The 15,825-nt window shown below is 56.0% G+C and overlaps 1 protein-coding gene across 1 annotated transcript in view; it reads right to left on the reverse strand.

Moving 5' to 3' along the window:
* Nucleotides 1–227: 227 nt before the first annotated feature.
* PRDM5 (PR/SET domain 5) overlaps nt 228–15,825 on the reverse strand; it is a 119,678-nt gene continuing 104,080 nt past the window's right edge. Inside the window, exons 15-16 of the mRNA XM_054716765.1 lie at nt 1,221–1,325; nt 228–555 (exon numbers count right to left, since the gene is read on the reverse strand). Coding sequence (XP_054572740.1) covers nt 391–555; nt 1,221–1,325 — 270 coding nt within the window. The 3' untranslated portion in view covers nt 228–390. The remainder of the gene's footprint in view (nt 556–1,220; nt 1,326–15,825) is intronic.

Consider the following 15,825-nt stretch of genomic DNA (forward strand, 5'->3'; position numbering starts at 1 on the left):
CTACGTTAGCAATAACCAGGAGCAATAACCGGCATGTGCCCAGCACGCGCGCGCACACACACACACACACACACACACACACACACACACACACACGCACACGCAAAAACAGCTTAATAGAAAGGCCTAACAGTGTGCATGTTAATAACCTTCACCAGAGAGAGGGCCAAGACCCTCCTTCCACTCTTACAGGAACAGAGCACAAGTCGTATTGTGTAAGGCTACAAAGTTGTCTTTTTTCCCATTTGCACCATTCTTGGTAGAATAGGACGTGTGTCTACAGACTCTAAAAGTCGGCACAAAGGGCCGTGAGGCCAGTGCGCGCCGCTGGCTGCCTCTGCCACCTAACGGGGAGAGAGCTGGGCTCCCCCAGGCCCCCCGCAGGCCCCATCAGCTGTCGGCCTCGCCGTGGATGTTGTCCATGTGCACCTTGAGGTAGTCGTTCCGCGTGAACTTCTTGTGGCAGAACTGGCACTCCGCCAGCGGGCGGTTGGGGTTGTGCGTCATCTTGTGTCGGATCAGCATTTTCTTCAGGCTGAAAGCCAGGTCACACACCTAGGAGAGACCCAACGGTACCGTGACCCTGTTCCAAAACACCTGCCGGCATGCAGGCCACCTGTACAGGGACTCTATGCCCACATGGCCTGCAGGCCACGCCGCTCCTGGAGTGAATGGCAGTTAAGGTCCCGCAAAGGGGGAACAAAATAATTCCAGTTCCCAAGAGTTTCTGCACTTCATGTGTGTGCTCTGCACGCTGACCTCCCTCCCTTCCCACAGCTGCTCTATCCAAACGTCTCTAAGGAACAACCGAAAACCATTCCTTTCTCGCCAGAATGGACATATCAACAATTTCCTATTAAACCTCTTAAACAAAATGCCTTGGGGTCTAAAAGCATAAATGGCACACTCATGCATACACATGCACACTCAAGCATACACATGTTCTCAGACACACATGCCCACTCATGCATACACATGTACTCAGACATATACACACTCACACACATGCACTCAGACACACATGCATGCTCATGCACACACAGGTGCATTGACACACATGCCCACTCATGCATATACATGCACTCAGACACACAGGCACAGACACATGCGCTCAGGCACACTCGTGCACACACACAGATGTATACACTCATACAGACATGCACACGCACTCAGGCATGCACACGTGCAGGACCGGGACAGGAAGGAGGAGGCGGACTCACGTCGCACTGGAAGGGCTTCTCCCCGGTGTGCGTCCTCCGGTGCTCGTCCAGGCCGCGCTTCTGGCTGAAGGCCTTGCTGCAGTCCGAGCACTTGTAGGGCTTCTCCTGCAGGGGAAGAGCCATGAGTCCCAGGGCCAGCGCCCCTGGGGGTGGGGGAGGTGCTGCAGCAAGTTCCCGGGGCCCCAAGAGTGGCTGTCACTTCTGGGGAAACGGCACCCTCACATCTGCTGGGCAGCCTGTAAGCCTGGCTCGGGCGTCCGGCCCCACATCGACGCCTGCGCGTCACAGGAGGCCGCACCTGGCACAGCTGCCTCCTGAGTGCCGCCGGCATCTCCCTGCTCAGCCGCCGGCATCTCCCGCTGAGCCAGAGGCATCTCCCCGCTCAGCCAGCAGCATCTCCCTGCTCAGCCAGCGGCCTTGGCTTCTGTGGCCTCGGGGCCATCCTCTGGGCAGGACCGAGGAAGTGGGCACCCGTCACTTTTCTAGGATCTGCCAGAGAGCCACAGCGACTGAGCGCGCCCGCCCCTGGGGGGACGCTGACACTGACTGACCCACTGGAGCCTCCCGCGGGTCCCTCTCCGATGAGCGGTGCCCGTCACCCTAAGGTGCCCTGGGCAACAGGGCCTCCGAGCATCCCGAGTGACCTGAGTCGGCTACAACGTCCTTGGTGCTTAAGGTCAACGTGGCTTAACCCAGCTCGAAGCTCCTGAAGCACAGGAACGGTGCTGTCGGAGAGGAGCACCCAGGGACCAGCGCTCTGCTGTGCTCAGTCCGCCGCGCACTGCAGGGAACACCCGGCAGCTGCTACGAGCCTAGATCGTAAGTGTTCTCCCCGCACACAAATCAGTAACTGCCTGGCCACAGGATGCGACCCACTTCCTGAGGTGTGGGGAAGATGGCCCAGGGCTCCGGGCAGGGCCTCACGCCGGCTCCAAGGGGCCCCGTCCCGAGAACAAAGCAGGTGCCTGCAGAGAACAGTGCTGGCGTCCACACCGCACCTCCCCTAACACACCTCCCTTAACACACCTCCCCTAACACTCCTCCCCAAACACACCTCCCCTAACACACCTCCCCTAACACACCTCCCCTAACACTCCTCCCCAAACACACCCCCCCTAACACACCTCCCCTAACACTCCTCCCCTAACACACCTCCCCTAATACTCCTCCCCTAACACACCTCCCCTAACACTCCTCCCCAAACACACCCCCCTAACACACCTCCCCTAACACTCCTCCCCAAACACACCCCCCCTAACACACCTCCCCTAACACTCCTCCCCTAACACTCCTCCCCTAACACACCTCCCCTAACACACCTCCCCTAACACACCTCCCCTAACACTCCTCCCCTAACACTCTTCTCCTAACACACCTTCCCTAACACACCTCCCCTAACACACCTCCCCTAACACACCTCCCTTAACACTCCTCCCCTAACACACCTCCCCTAACACTCCTCCCCTAACACACCTCCCCTAACACACCACACCTCCCCTAACACACCTCCGCTAACATACCTCCCCTAACACACCTCCCCTAACACTCCTCCCCTAACACACCTCCCCTAACACTCCTCCCCAAACACCCCCCCTAACACACCTCCCCTAACACTCCTCCCCAAACACACCCCCCCTAACACACCTCCCCTAACACTCCTCCCCAAACACTCCTCCCCTAACACACCACACCTCCCCTAACACACCTCCCCTAACACACCTCCGCTAACATACCTCCCCTAACACTCCTCCCCAAACACACCCCCCCTAACACACCTCCCCTAACACACCTCCCCTAACACTCCTCCCCTAACACTCCTCCCCTAACACACCTCCCCTAACACACCTCCCCAAACACACCACCCCAACACACCTCCCCTAACACTCCTCCCCAAACACTCCTCCCCTAACACTCCTCCCCAAACACTCCTCCCCTAACACTCCTCCCCAAACACTCCTCCCCTAACACACCACACCTCCCCTAACACACCTCCGCTAACATACCTCCCCTAACACTCCTCCCCAAACACACCCCCCCTAACACACCTCCCCTAACACACCTCCCCTAACACTCCTCCCCTAACACACCACACCTCCCCTAACACACCTCCCCTAACACTCCTCCCCTAACACACCTCCCCTAACACTCCTCCCCTAACACACCACACCTCCCCTAACACACCTCCGCTAACATACCTCCCCTAACACACCTCCCCAAACACTCCTCCCCTAACACACCTCCCCTAACACTCCTCCCCAAACACTCCTCCCCTAACACACCTCCCCTAACACTCCTCCCCTAACACACCTCCCCTAACACTCCTCCCCAAACACACCCCCCCAACACACCTCGCCTAACACTCCTCCCCAAACACTCCTCCCCTAACACTCCTCCCCAAACACTCCTCCCCTAACACTCCTCCCCTAACACTCCTCCCCAAACACTCCTCCCCTAACACACCTCCCCAAACACTCCTCCCCTAACACACCTCCCCTAACACTCCTCCCCAAACACACCCCCCCCAACACACCTCCCCTAACACTCCTCCCCAAACACTCCTCCCCTAACACACCTCCCCTAACACTCCTCCCCTAACACACCACACCTCCCCTAACACACCTCCGCTAACATACCTCCCCTAACACACCTCCCCTAACACACCTCCCCTAACACACCTCCCCTAACATTCCTCCCCAAACACTCCTCCCCTAACACACCTCCCCTAACACTCCTCCCCTAACACACCTCGCCTAACACTCCTCCCCAAACACTCCTCCCCTAACACTCCTCCCCAAACACTCCTCCCCTAACACTCCTCCCCTAACACTCCTCCCCTCACACACCTCCCCTAACACTCCTCCCCAAACACTCCTCCCCTAACACACCTCCCCTAATACTCCTCCCCTAACACACCTCCCCTAACACTCCTCCCCAAACACACACCCCCTAACACACCTCCCCTAACACTCCTCCCCAAACACTCCTCCCCTAACACTCCTCCCCAAACACTCCTCCCCTAACACACCTCCCCTAACACCCCTCCCCTAACACACCTCCCCTAACACTCCTCCCCTAACACACCTCCCCAACACACCTCCCCTAACACTCCTCCCCTAACACTCCTCCCCAAACACTCCTCCCCTAACACTCCTCCCCAAACACTCCTCCCCTAACACACCTCCCCTAACACTCCTCCCCTAACACTCCTCCCCTAACACACCTCCCCTAACACTCCTCCCCTAACACACCTCCCCTAACACACCTCCCCTAACACTCCTCCCCTAACACACCTCCCCAAACACTCCTCCCCTAACACACCTCCCCTAACACACCTCCCCTAACACACCTCCCCTAACACACCTCCCCTAACACACCACACCTCCCCTAACACACCTCCCCTAACACACCTCCCCTAACACACCTCCCCTAACACACCTCCCCAAACACTCCTCCCCTAACACACCTCCCCTAACACTCCTCCCCTAACACACCTCCCCTAACACACCTCCCCTAACACACCTCCCCTAACACACCTCCCCTAACACACCTCCCCTAACACTCCTCCCCTAACACACCACACCTCCCCTAACACACCTCCCCTAACATACCTCCCCTAACACTCCTCCCTTAACACACCTCCCCTAACACACCTCCCCTAACACACCTCCCCTAACACTCCTCCCCTAACACACCTCCCCTAACACACCTCCCCTAATACACCTCACCTCCCCTAACACACCTCCCCTAACACACCTCCCCTAACACACCTCCCCTAACACACCTTCCCTAACATACCTCCCCTAACACACCTCCCCTAACACACCTCCCCTAACACACCTCCCCTAATACACCTCACCTCCCCTAACACACCTCCCCTAACACACCTCCCCTAAAACACCTCACCACCCCTAACACACCGCACCTCTATGCCGTCTCCACCCTGATGCTGAGCCTGACCGGGCCCCAGGGTCCTCTCCCCACAGCTTTCCCACCATTACAAAGCCTGTAATCCGACACCAAGTCTGATGGATATGTATGACGGACACTGTGTACAACTGTTTCTGAGTGGTACACGCAGGACAAATGACACGTGTGACCGGCTCATTAGCTGGACTGAACCAGACACAGAGGGACTAGGCTCTTGATCAATTCTGTTTCTGAATGATTACACAGTAACTGACAAACAGCGTGTCCTTTGTCATCACACCTGGGGGACGGTGACCATGCGGAGGCAATCTATTTGTCAGATTCGCCGTGTAATGGAGTGAAGGCAGAATCAATCACGTCTAATCAGCCGGCGTGGCCTGGACAGAGGCGGCCGGTCTCCTCGGAAGGCGGGCTTTAGGGTCTGTGCCCGGCCTGGTGATGGAGCTGATAAGAAGCCCTATCTTTGTGCTGCTAACACCCATGCATGTGGAAGAACAGCACTGCGCCAACATACATGAATTCGTGAATCGCAGCATCAATTGAGAGGGTTCTGCGGACCCAGGCACGCTTTGTTCCGTCTTGGAGGGAGCACCACGCTGAGGGTCTTTGAAACGGCTCACCAGAGGGAGGCTGCCTCTTGGTCCAGCTGAGGACGGCCCGCCCGGAGGGGAAGGGGTGCGCCTCCACGGCACAGACACCGGGCCGGGAGCCTGTCCCCACTCCTGGCAGGATCCTGACATCCCCTGGGGTCGCTTTCACGTCAGGCCACAGTCAAAGAAACAGAAAACCTAATAAACAAGTTTCCCCTTGGAGTCAGAGGTCAAGTCAGTGGGGTCAGGAAGACTGACGCTGAAGGAACCCTGAGGGTGATGGCGGAGCCCCGCGGAGTGAGAAAGGGAAAGCAGGGAGCCGTGAAAGGAAGCGGTACGGGAGCGCGGGGAGGACGCAGAGCCTGTGGAGTTGCCGACGTTACCAGCACCGTTTCCTTAAAAGAAGGCCAGCCTAGCCGTGCGGTTCACTTGGTTGGAGCGCCATCCCACACCCCAGGTTTGATACCCTCTCAGGGCACGCACCTGCGTTGGGTCCGATCCGGGTTGGGTGCAGAAGGGAGGCAGCCAGGTGATGTGTCCTTCTCACATCGATGTTTCTCTCTCTCCCACCCCCTCCCTTCCACTCCATCTAAAAGCAGTGGGAAATGCCCTTGGGTGAGGATTTAAAAAACAAAACAAAAGAAGGTTCAATTTGTGAGGAAACCTAGGCCCCCCGGCTGTTAGATCTTGGACTGGCCTGCCTGTGTCTGCCTCGCTCAGAGCCTTCCCAGGGCCAGGGTTCCACTGTGAATGACCTAACCGTCCATGTGAGCCACGTGGCGTCAAATACAATGTGAGAGAAGACCCTCACTGAGGAGGAGCCAGGTGTGGAAATAAATCTCTCTCTCTCTCTCTCTCTCTCTCTCCTCTCTCTCACACACACACACACACACAAGGGTGTGTTAGGATATAACAGTTAACTGCAATCCCAAATTAATTTCATTGGATTACTTTTTCTAGCTGAAAATATTATACAGCTAGAACTATATACCCCCTTAGAGTTCACAAAAACGATGGCTTTCCGAATTTAAAAGAAAACCTTCAAAAAACCTCATGAAGCAGAGATTTGGTATGAATGTCCTCAACATAAATGTCTGAATAAACAGAAATTTCATAAATTCCTGGCTCCGTATTTTCCCCGCGGCACAGCAGTGGCCGAGTCTCCCTCGGCAGCTTGTGACGCAGGGCTGCATTAGATTTTTCAAGGATTGGGGCAAAGTCGCTTATTTCATCCCCAGGTCTCCATCTGCAGAATGTCCACCTTCCCAAGGGGAGCACGGAGCCTCGGATGCAAGGAGAGCTCGAGCACACAGCCCTGGACTCGCCAGCCGCCCGGCGAAGCTGTGGGGAACCGCCTTAGACGAGGCACAGCAGGGAGCCTCCACTGTGGCCAGGCAGGTTCTCAGCCCCAGCGCACCCCCCGCCCCCCGATTCAGGGCCAGCACATGCTTTGTTTGGGGAGCTGCTCTGTGCACCCACAGAAGTCACCCCACTTCCCCCCGAGTTGTGATGACTCAAAATTTCCCCAGATATCGCAACTGTCCCAAGAGCCAGGTCTCAGAGCCGTACAGAGCAGCGGTCGCCAACCGGTGGTCCATGGTGGTCCGTGAGGTCCGAGAGGTTGGCGACCGCTGGTACCGAGAGCTTCGCGGGCCACCTGTCGTGAAAGACCGCGTGTTGCCCAACGTGTTGCTGACTTTGTAAAACAGAATACAGTGAAAGACCGAAAAAATGGCCATGCCCTCTCCTGTGCAGCCGTGACACAAAGCCCTAAACACCTCCTCTCGGGCAGGGACTGGCTCGGACCAGAAACGAAGCTTATGGCTGGGATGTCCCACCAGCCACACGTGGGAGAGCGCTCGTCTTGAATAAAAGTGACGCCGGTGTCCAGGATCCCAACGTGACCAGGTGGACAAATCCTTCACACACCTTCTAGAAAGCATGGCTACCAGCAGAGTCACATCTGAACCTCGAGTTAAATGCCCCTTCAAGATGCTACGTGAGCCGAAACCGGTTTGGCTCAGTGGATGGAGCCTGCAGACTCAAGGGTCCCAGGTTCAATTCCGGTCAAGGGCATGTACCTTGGTTGGGGGAAAATCCCCAGTGCGGGGGGTGCAGGAGGCAGCTGATCGATGTTTCTCTCTCATCGATGTTTCTAGCTCTCTATCCCTCTCTCTTCCTCTCTGTAAAAAATCAATAAAATATATTTTAAGAAAAAAAAAAGAAAGGAAAAAAAGATGCTACGTGAAAAAGTCAAGCGTTGCGGTGGGGCAGCGGGAGGGTCCAAGTGGGGAAAGGATGAATTCGTGTTGACCCTGGTGAGGCCGCCTGGGGGATCGTTACCCGTCTCTCTGCTTCGTGGGTCTGACATTTTCCTTCCGACAAGCTAGAAGGAAGTTAACCAACGCGTTCATGTTATTCTAGAACCTCAAACGCCACCTTCTGCTTCAGCTCCAGGAATCGCATTTTTTTTCGGGAACCGTTTCGATGTCAGGGAGACGGAGTGTGTAAACATTCCCCATGAGGAACCAGTTCCATCTCAGAAATGCAACTCTGAAAAGGCGTGGGGCTGCGAGGACCATCCCGCTGTGGGGACCGCCCCGCTGTGACCCCCCTGCTGTGGGCCCCAGAACTGCACCCGCCCTGCCCCAGCCAGCCCTGGGGGTCACTCAGATGTGTCCCCAGCAGGCGGGTCACCTATTCAATCAGGCCAGCATGTGCCCCTCACTCAGGACCTCAGTGACAGGTCCTTGGAGACCAGGAGAGCCCGGACTGTGACCTGTGGTGACCCTGAGCACGGACCAGAGCCCAGCCCTGACCCTGGGTGCACGGAGACGGGAGGCCATGCTGACAGTCCCAGACCCTCCCACGTTCCCAGGAGCCGCTGGTCCTCTGAGTGAGGCCTGCCTGTGACCAAATGGTGACGCCCAGTTCCATAAACCTTCCCCTTTACGCCGAGTTGCTAGTGGGTTCAGCGGGGGTTCGAGTGGGGCCCACGGGGCCAGGACACGGCTAAGGGACATGGCTGCACACACAGGCTGGTGCCACACATCTAACGGCTCCCGGAAACGCACGTGGCAGCAGCAGCACGCCGTCAAAGGGCAGAGTCCCCCAGGGAGGACCGCCCGGGAACGCCCCTCACAGCTGTTTATGGCTTCAATGGCTTCCTGTCGTCTTATTTTTGTGGCCGGTGTAACCATTCAACACACGACAGAGCACACACATGGCCCAGCAAACAACGCGCCAAAAGTTACCCCCCCCCCCGCCCCCACCCCCCCGGGAAGCCGGCGGAGGCGAGGACAGGCCGAGTGGCCTCCACGGCATGCCGTGTGATCGGTTTGCGTCCTGGCTAACGGGCCACCAGGATACACTGTGTGATTGGCTTGCATCTGGCTAACGGGAAACACACTCTCTAGGCCCGTGGTCGGCAAACTGCGGCTCACGAGCCACATGCGGCTCTTTGGCCCCTTGAGTGTGGCTCTTCCACAAAATACCACGACCTGGGCAAGTCTATTTTGAAGAAGTGGCGTTAGAAGAAGTTTAAGTTTAAACAATTTGGCTCTCAAAAGAAATTTCAATCGTTGTCCTGTTGATATTTGGCTCTGTGGACTAATGAGTTTGCCGACCACTGGCCTAGGAAAGCGAACTGCACAGCTCACTTAGGGAGGTAACAATGAGCACAGGGAGTAGCACGCACTGTCAGGTGAAAGCGCTGCACAGGCGTGAGAGACAGGACACCTGGAGGCCCCGGGGCTAGAGTCCCGAGGGAAGGAGGGGACGGCCATCTGGCTGTTCTGTGGCTGTTCCAGCTGTTCCAAATGAGCCAGTTTGGGCCAGAAAAACGGGCTGAGCTGGTTTGGGTGGTTCTTTGCTCGCTTTATGCCAGACACGCTCTCCTCCGACCCCACGCAGCGACCGGAGGGTCACTGGCTTGTCTAGCAGGGCTGCCGCTGGGTGCGGCTACTGTCCCTCTGCAGGTGGAGAAATATGAACTTAAAAACACGACCAAGGTTACGGGATCGGGAGGGAGGGCAGACTCTAAACAAGATGCACTTACTCCAGGGCCAGTGTCCGCAGTGACCTGGTGGTTCCCACCCACCCCGCCCTCCTCTCCGGGGTCCCTGCTGGCAGGCCCCTGACGTGTGGGTGCTCACGTCCTCCACCTGGTCAATGGCTGTGGGAGAGGGACTCCCTGCAGCCAAGACAGAGTCCTGGTCAGGGCCAGCCTGGCCCCAAACCTGCCCGCACAGGGGCCCCCTCAGGGGGGCTGTGACTGCCCCCCCCAAACCTCCTCAGTCCCTGACACCATGCCTCGCTCAGGGCGCAGGCGACATTTGCCGTGGACGTCCCTCCCGTCGCGTCCCCTGATGGAGTCTGAGTCCATGGCTCTGGGTGTGGCCTGGGCTTTGGATTTTTGCAGGATCCCCAGGGGATTTGAACACGCATATGGATGGGGAACCATTCCCTTCGCAGCCCCAGGCTCAGAGGGAGCAGGTGGCATGGCCGAGGTCTCTGAGCCTAGAAAAGTCACAGTGCATCTTGGGAAGGCCTCCTGTGCTTGCTCAGCCTTGCATGGAAGTGAGGCCTGGGCCGCTGCAGGCACACAGTGAGCCCTGAGGCTGGAATGTGAGGAGAGGTGGCAGGACCTGGACACAGAAGATCTGTGGAGCCACGGCACTGACGAGCCACAGGACTCACCAGCCACGGCACTGACGAGCCATGGTGCCGACCAGCCACGGAGATGACAAGCCACAGGACTGACCAGCCACGGTGCTGACCAGCCACGGAGATGACCAGCCACGGAGATGACAATCCACAGGACTGACCAGCCACAGCACTAACCAGCCACAGCACTAACCAGCCATAGCACTAACCAGCCATGGTGCTGACCAGCTACAGGACTCAACAACCATGGCACTGACCAGCCACGGAGATGACGAGCCACAGGACTGACCAGCCACGGCGCTGACTAGCCATGGTGCTGACCAGCCACGGCGCTGACTAGCCATGGTGCTGACCAGCCATGGTGCTGACCAGCCACGGGACTGACTAGCCACCGGCCGGCTGGCCTTTGAAATGCTTGTTATGTGATTTATAGGTCGTTGGTCAAGCCCGTCAGTGCGGCTTTGGTTACTTAGCCCCGAAAACATCCCATTGTCCGTATGTTGCAGGCACCAGGCCAGCCAGCGCCCTGCCTGGGACGGAGCGCGGCCAGCTCACACTGCGGCAGGAACACTAAGGGGACAGAGCCTCTGGGCAGCGGCTGGCCACTCACAGCGTGACCCACAGCGCAGCCTCAGGACGCTCCGGACACTCCAGGGCGTCCTACACTGCAGCCTTCTGCACCAGGCTGGGAAAGGAATGGAAATACTTTTGCTGATAGGAATTCGGAGAACAATGGAGCGCAAGCCTTTGAAAGGCTGTCCTTTGTAGTCCTGGAGAGAAGGAATGTGGTGAAGTGGAAGGCTGTCATTATGCAAATTATCTAAAGGGAAACTGGTGATATTTCTTCCCCTGCATAATAACCAATTGTTTAGATTTTTTTCTAAAAAATCTTACAAAAGAAGGCTAATCGGATAAACAGGGAAATTTTATAAAGCAGAAATTAGGCTTAGCATCTTAAAAAATTACAAAACAAACTGAAATATAAATGATAATGAAAATATATGGGAAAAATAGAAGAAAAATAAACAATAGAAAATATAGAGGATATAAGGACAAGACACACACACACACACACACACACATACACATACATATATGTACCCAAGGCAACCACATCAACAGCCAGAATGGCACTGCTATGTAAATGAAAGGTCAGCGTGTGAGGTCACAGGTGGCTATGCACCCTCTTCCCTTATCATATGCCCTTTACAACATTGGTTTTTGTCCTAAAATCCTGCTAATGGAGATCAAAGTAAGTCCCACAAGTTCAAAACAGTTTAAGTTGTTTTAGTTTTGTTTCTGTTTTTTCTTTTGGCATTTATCAGGGAGCTTCATTTACCCATGGAATGTTCCTGAAAACATTAGTCTCAGACACAGTATCCACGAGCAAAGGCAAACCGAGGAGGAAAGCGCTCACTACTTCCTCTGAAAGGCCCTTTGCTGTACGTGACCGAGTGCGCTCGGCTTGCCAACCAAGGAATTTAGACGTCCCCGCTCCCTTGGCAAGTGCGCAGCAGCAGTGGGGAGAATGCCCACCATCAGAGGACGCGACGGGAGGGACGTCCACAGCAAATGTCGCCTGCGCCCTGAGCGAGGCATGGTGTCAGGGACTGTGGGAAACGCACGCTGAAGACGTGGCCCTGGTCCGCCAGGAGGGTCCCCAAGTGTGCAAAGCGGAGACAAGGCGGAGGGGCATCGGAGTCCCGTGCACCTCTCCACCGACCGGAGCTTCCGTGGCTACTCAGCAACCAATGTAGGGGGCACGCCGCGGGAACGGAGCATGATGTGAAGCGAGGACATGGTCTGCTCACAGACGCCAGCGTCGAAGAGGCAGCCCGCGCCGCCCACAGCGCACTGCTTTAGTCCCACCTGCCTACTTCCCAGAGTAACAGGCGTGCTCTGTGACACATGTGCTGGCGGCAAGTGCAGGCCCCTCTGAGTAACACCATCAGGCTAGGCCGAGGCCCGCGGGACAGAGGAATCATGTCAGCACGGAGCCTCCGAAGGGGACATCTGATTCTAGAAATAACATACTTATCCCATTGCACAGTTCTGAAAATAACAAGAACACAGCAGAAAGGTGGCTCACACGTGCAACCAATTCACCCGCAGCCACGAGAGCGCTCATTCCAGCCAAGTTCATGTCAGCAGGTGAAACAAAGCCATCATGGGGAGGGGTGGGGGAGGGCGGGGGGGCAGGGCCGGAGGCGGTCAGATCATCTACAAATTACGTCTCCAAGTCCGCGAGCTGCGCAGCTGGCAGGGAGCTGGGAGCTCAAACCGCTCCTTTCAAACCTCAAATCTGTGGGGGAACCGCCCCGTTTGCCCAGGTGAGGGCCCAGGGCAGTCCCGGCAGAGATCTCGCTACACGTGAACGTGCTCAGGGCGTCAAGTGTTTTGACAAAATATCAGTCACCCTAGAACCGTGGTCGGCAAACTGCGGCTCGCGAGCCATATGTGGCTCTTTGGCCCCTTGAGTGTGGCTCTTCCACAAAATACCACGGCCTGGGTGAGTCTATTTTGAAGAAGTGGCGTTAGAAGAAGTTTAAGTTTAAACATTTTGGCTCTCAAAAGAAATTTCAATCGTTGTACTGTTGATATTAGGCTCTGTTGACTGAGTTTGCCAACCACTGCCCTAGAAGGTCAGAGATAGAAGAAGATGACAAGGCAGGATTACTGCAGTAAGTGGCCAATTTTTGTTTTCCAAATGACGACTGTCCACATTTTTTAACCCCAGAGAGAACCACAGAACACAAGTTTTCTTCATACAATTATCACGTTCCCTCCCGCCCCCGGCGCCCCCCTCCATTCCATCCCCCTCCCCACCGTCTCCTCTGGCACAGTTTTGTCCCACAGGTAAATCAGAGCTCAATCTTCCCTCACAAACAGGTACGCTCTTTGTGAAAACTGTAATCTCTGCTGGTGCCACCTCCTGCAAAATCCCATCCCTACCCCCAACGTAAGAGGTTCTACCGTGACCAACAGGGATGGGTACCAACTCCGAGTTCACGGTCTAAAAAGAAAACGGCGGGGACTCTGTACCAGGAGCCTCTGGTGTCTGGTGCCCCGTGTCCCCCTGCACCCGCTGACCCGGTCCGCCCTGGGTCAGCCCTGAAGGGTCCCCACCCCGGGAAACCCATCCGTGTGGGGAGAGGAAGGTGGGCAGGTCGGTTTCTATAGGAACAGCAGCACCTGAACTTTGGAGTAACAGCTGTGACTCCCCTCAGACACCACCTGGGGGACCAGGTGCGCCCTCTGCACTCGTCAGCCGTCACCTGCGTCACAGGCCTGCCAGCTCCCCGGTCCTGCCTCCTGCTCTCCGTCCTAGTGTCACTAGTGGGTCCAGTCCCGGGGCGGGGTGAGCTCAGCCACCAGGATCAGCGCGGACACCCCGAAGAGAACACTGGCTTCCCAGGGGCAGCCGCAGTTTCGAGGATCGAGGACCGAGATGGGGACCCCGAAGGTGGGGGGAAGAGCAGGGTTTTAGGGGAGGGCCAAGCTTCTGTTCCTCGTTGTGTTTAAAGGGACAAGATTCTGACCTAGGAACTCCCATATCACTCAGCAACTATGCAGCCCTCTCCGAAAAGCGGAGGCGAAAGAAGACTTTGAATGCATGCAATTTCCTTGGTTGGGGTCAATTCCAAGACAGAGGCCCGCGTGGGATGCGAGTCGCGGTGTGAGCCGTTCCCTTGCATCCTGAGATGCTCCTGATGGACTGCTCTATGCTCTGCGTTTGTTCCCGGGTGGAGACCGGTGCTAACATGTCAAGAGGCACTGCCTGCAGGCGCAATCTCTTAGAAACGCGTCTCTCGTCTGGTCCCGGGGACAGTGCCAGTAGCCAGCCAGCCAGCCTCCAAGTCCAACCACATCAGCAGCATGCGTGGTGGGAGTCAGCCGACGTGATTCTCACCTGCACACCGGACCTCGGCTCAGCGCCACGAGTGCAAGTGTCCCTTCCTGTCACGTGACGTGCAGGACCAGTCAGGGCGAGAGACTACAGGCATCTCAGGTCACACCCGTGGGAGGGGCAGCCTCTGGGTCTGAGCCCAGGATCCCTGGGAAGGACAGACAGGTGCCTGGGTGGCCACGGCCCTAGCTACCACCCGCACCAGGACAGATGTTGGAGAACTCACTCATGTCCTGCCAACTGGGAAACAGAAACAAGATTTAATATTCAAAAAGAGCAAAATCCAGCCATCAGCCATAAGTTACTGGGCGATAAACTGTCCCGCATGTTGTCGCTGGAACGTCACTTTTTGGCAACAACGTGGTACACTGCTTACATGGCTAAAAACACATGTTCATTTCAGTGCCTTGACTTCTGCTGCCTCTGCAAAGCCAATATACTTAATAGATCCAAAGCAGGCGGCAGGTCACACTCCAGCAAAATGCTCATTTAACTCACACTGGCCCAGTGAGCCAGGTCCGTCCGTCCACTAAATAGAAGGAGCAGCCGATCAGCAAGCCACATGCAAAAGAGAGAATATATGTGATACGGGCTGTACACACACGTATGATGTATGTGAGACTGACGAAGGTGTGAGTTCAGTGGAATTCATTCAGATTCATTAAGTGAATGCATATTGAGACAGGCCCAGGGAGAGTCTCTGAACTGCCCTCTGAGGGGCCGAGTTGGGGCGGGTGGGGTTCCCAGCCTGTGTCTGGCATGGATACTCGGGATGTTTGAGGCCTGGGCCACAGGCTTGAGGTCCGGCAGCCGCACTCCGGGAGCCTCGAGGTCGTCCCGACGCTTACCAGGTCCTCAAATGTCCGCTTTGCTGCAGCCGGATGTGCTCTGCCCTCCGCGTGCACCACGGCGGGGCTCGGGCCACACTCCCCATCGTGAGGAGGACCGGTCCCTGGACCAGTGTTTTATGTCACTCATTGCCCTCACTCGACCTCTGACCCCGAGGGGCCAGGCTCGGCTCTGATTACAGGTCCCAAGGCCCTTGCCCACTCCGCCTGCTTCACGTCTCCAGAACCCCAGCCTTCCGAGAGCCGTCTGGCCGGTGGACCGGGTACAACCGCATCAGGGCCACGAGCCATCAGCACAGCACAGTGGCCATAAACTTCACAAAGGAAACGAAACCATCGCCTGACTGGGGTCTTTCAGGCGTAAGTCGGTGATGCTTAGGGACAGAGACCACTGAGAAGTGGCTCTGCATCCTGGTTCCATTGCTTCTATTTATAACCTCGAGCATATGATACAGGAAACACATTTAAAAATGCATGTAAGTATATGTGAATGTCATATATTTACACATTTTAATTTCTGTGTGTTATATTTATATAAGTATAAAAATTATATATTTAGGAGATTATAAACTTTTATACTTTAGACATCTATTTCCTATCTATGTATATTATATACAGAGTGGGACCTCGCTTCTCAGCCTGACAGCCCTTCCATGCTGATACCTGTA

This window comes from Eptesicus fuscus, chromosome 6, assembly GCF_027574615.1.
Source record: "Eptesicus fuscus isolate TK198812 chromosome 6, DD_ASM_mEF_20220401, whole genome shotgun sequence".
In the NCBI taxonomy this organism is placed as follows: domain Eukaryota; kingdom Metazoa; phylum Chordata; class Mammalia; order Chiroptera; family Vespertilionidae; genus Eptesicus; species Eptesicus fuscus.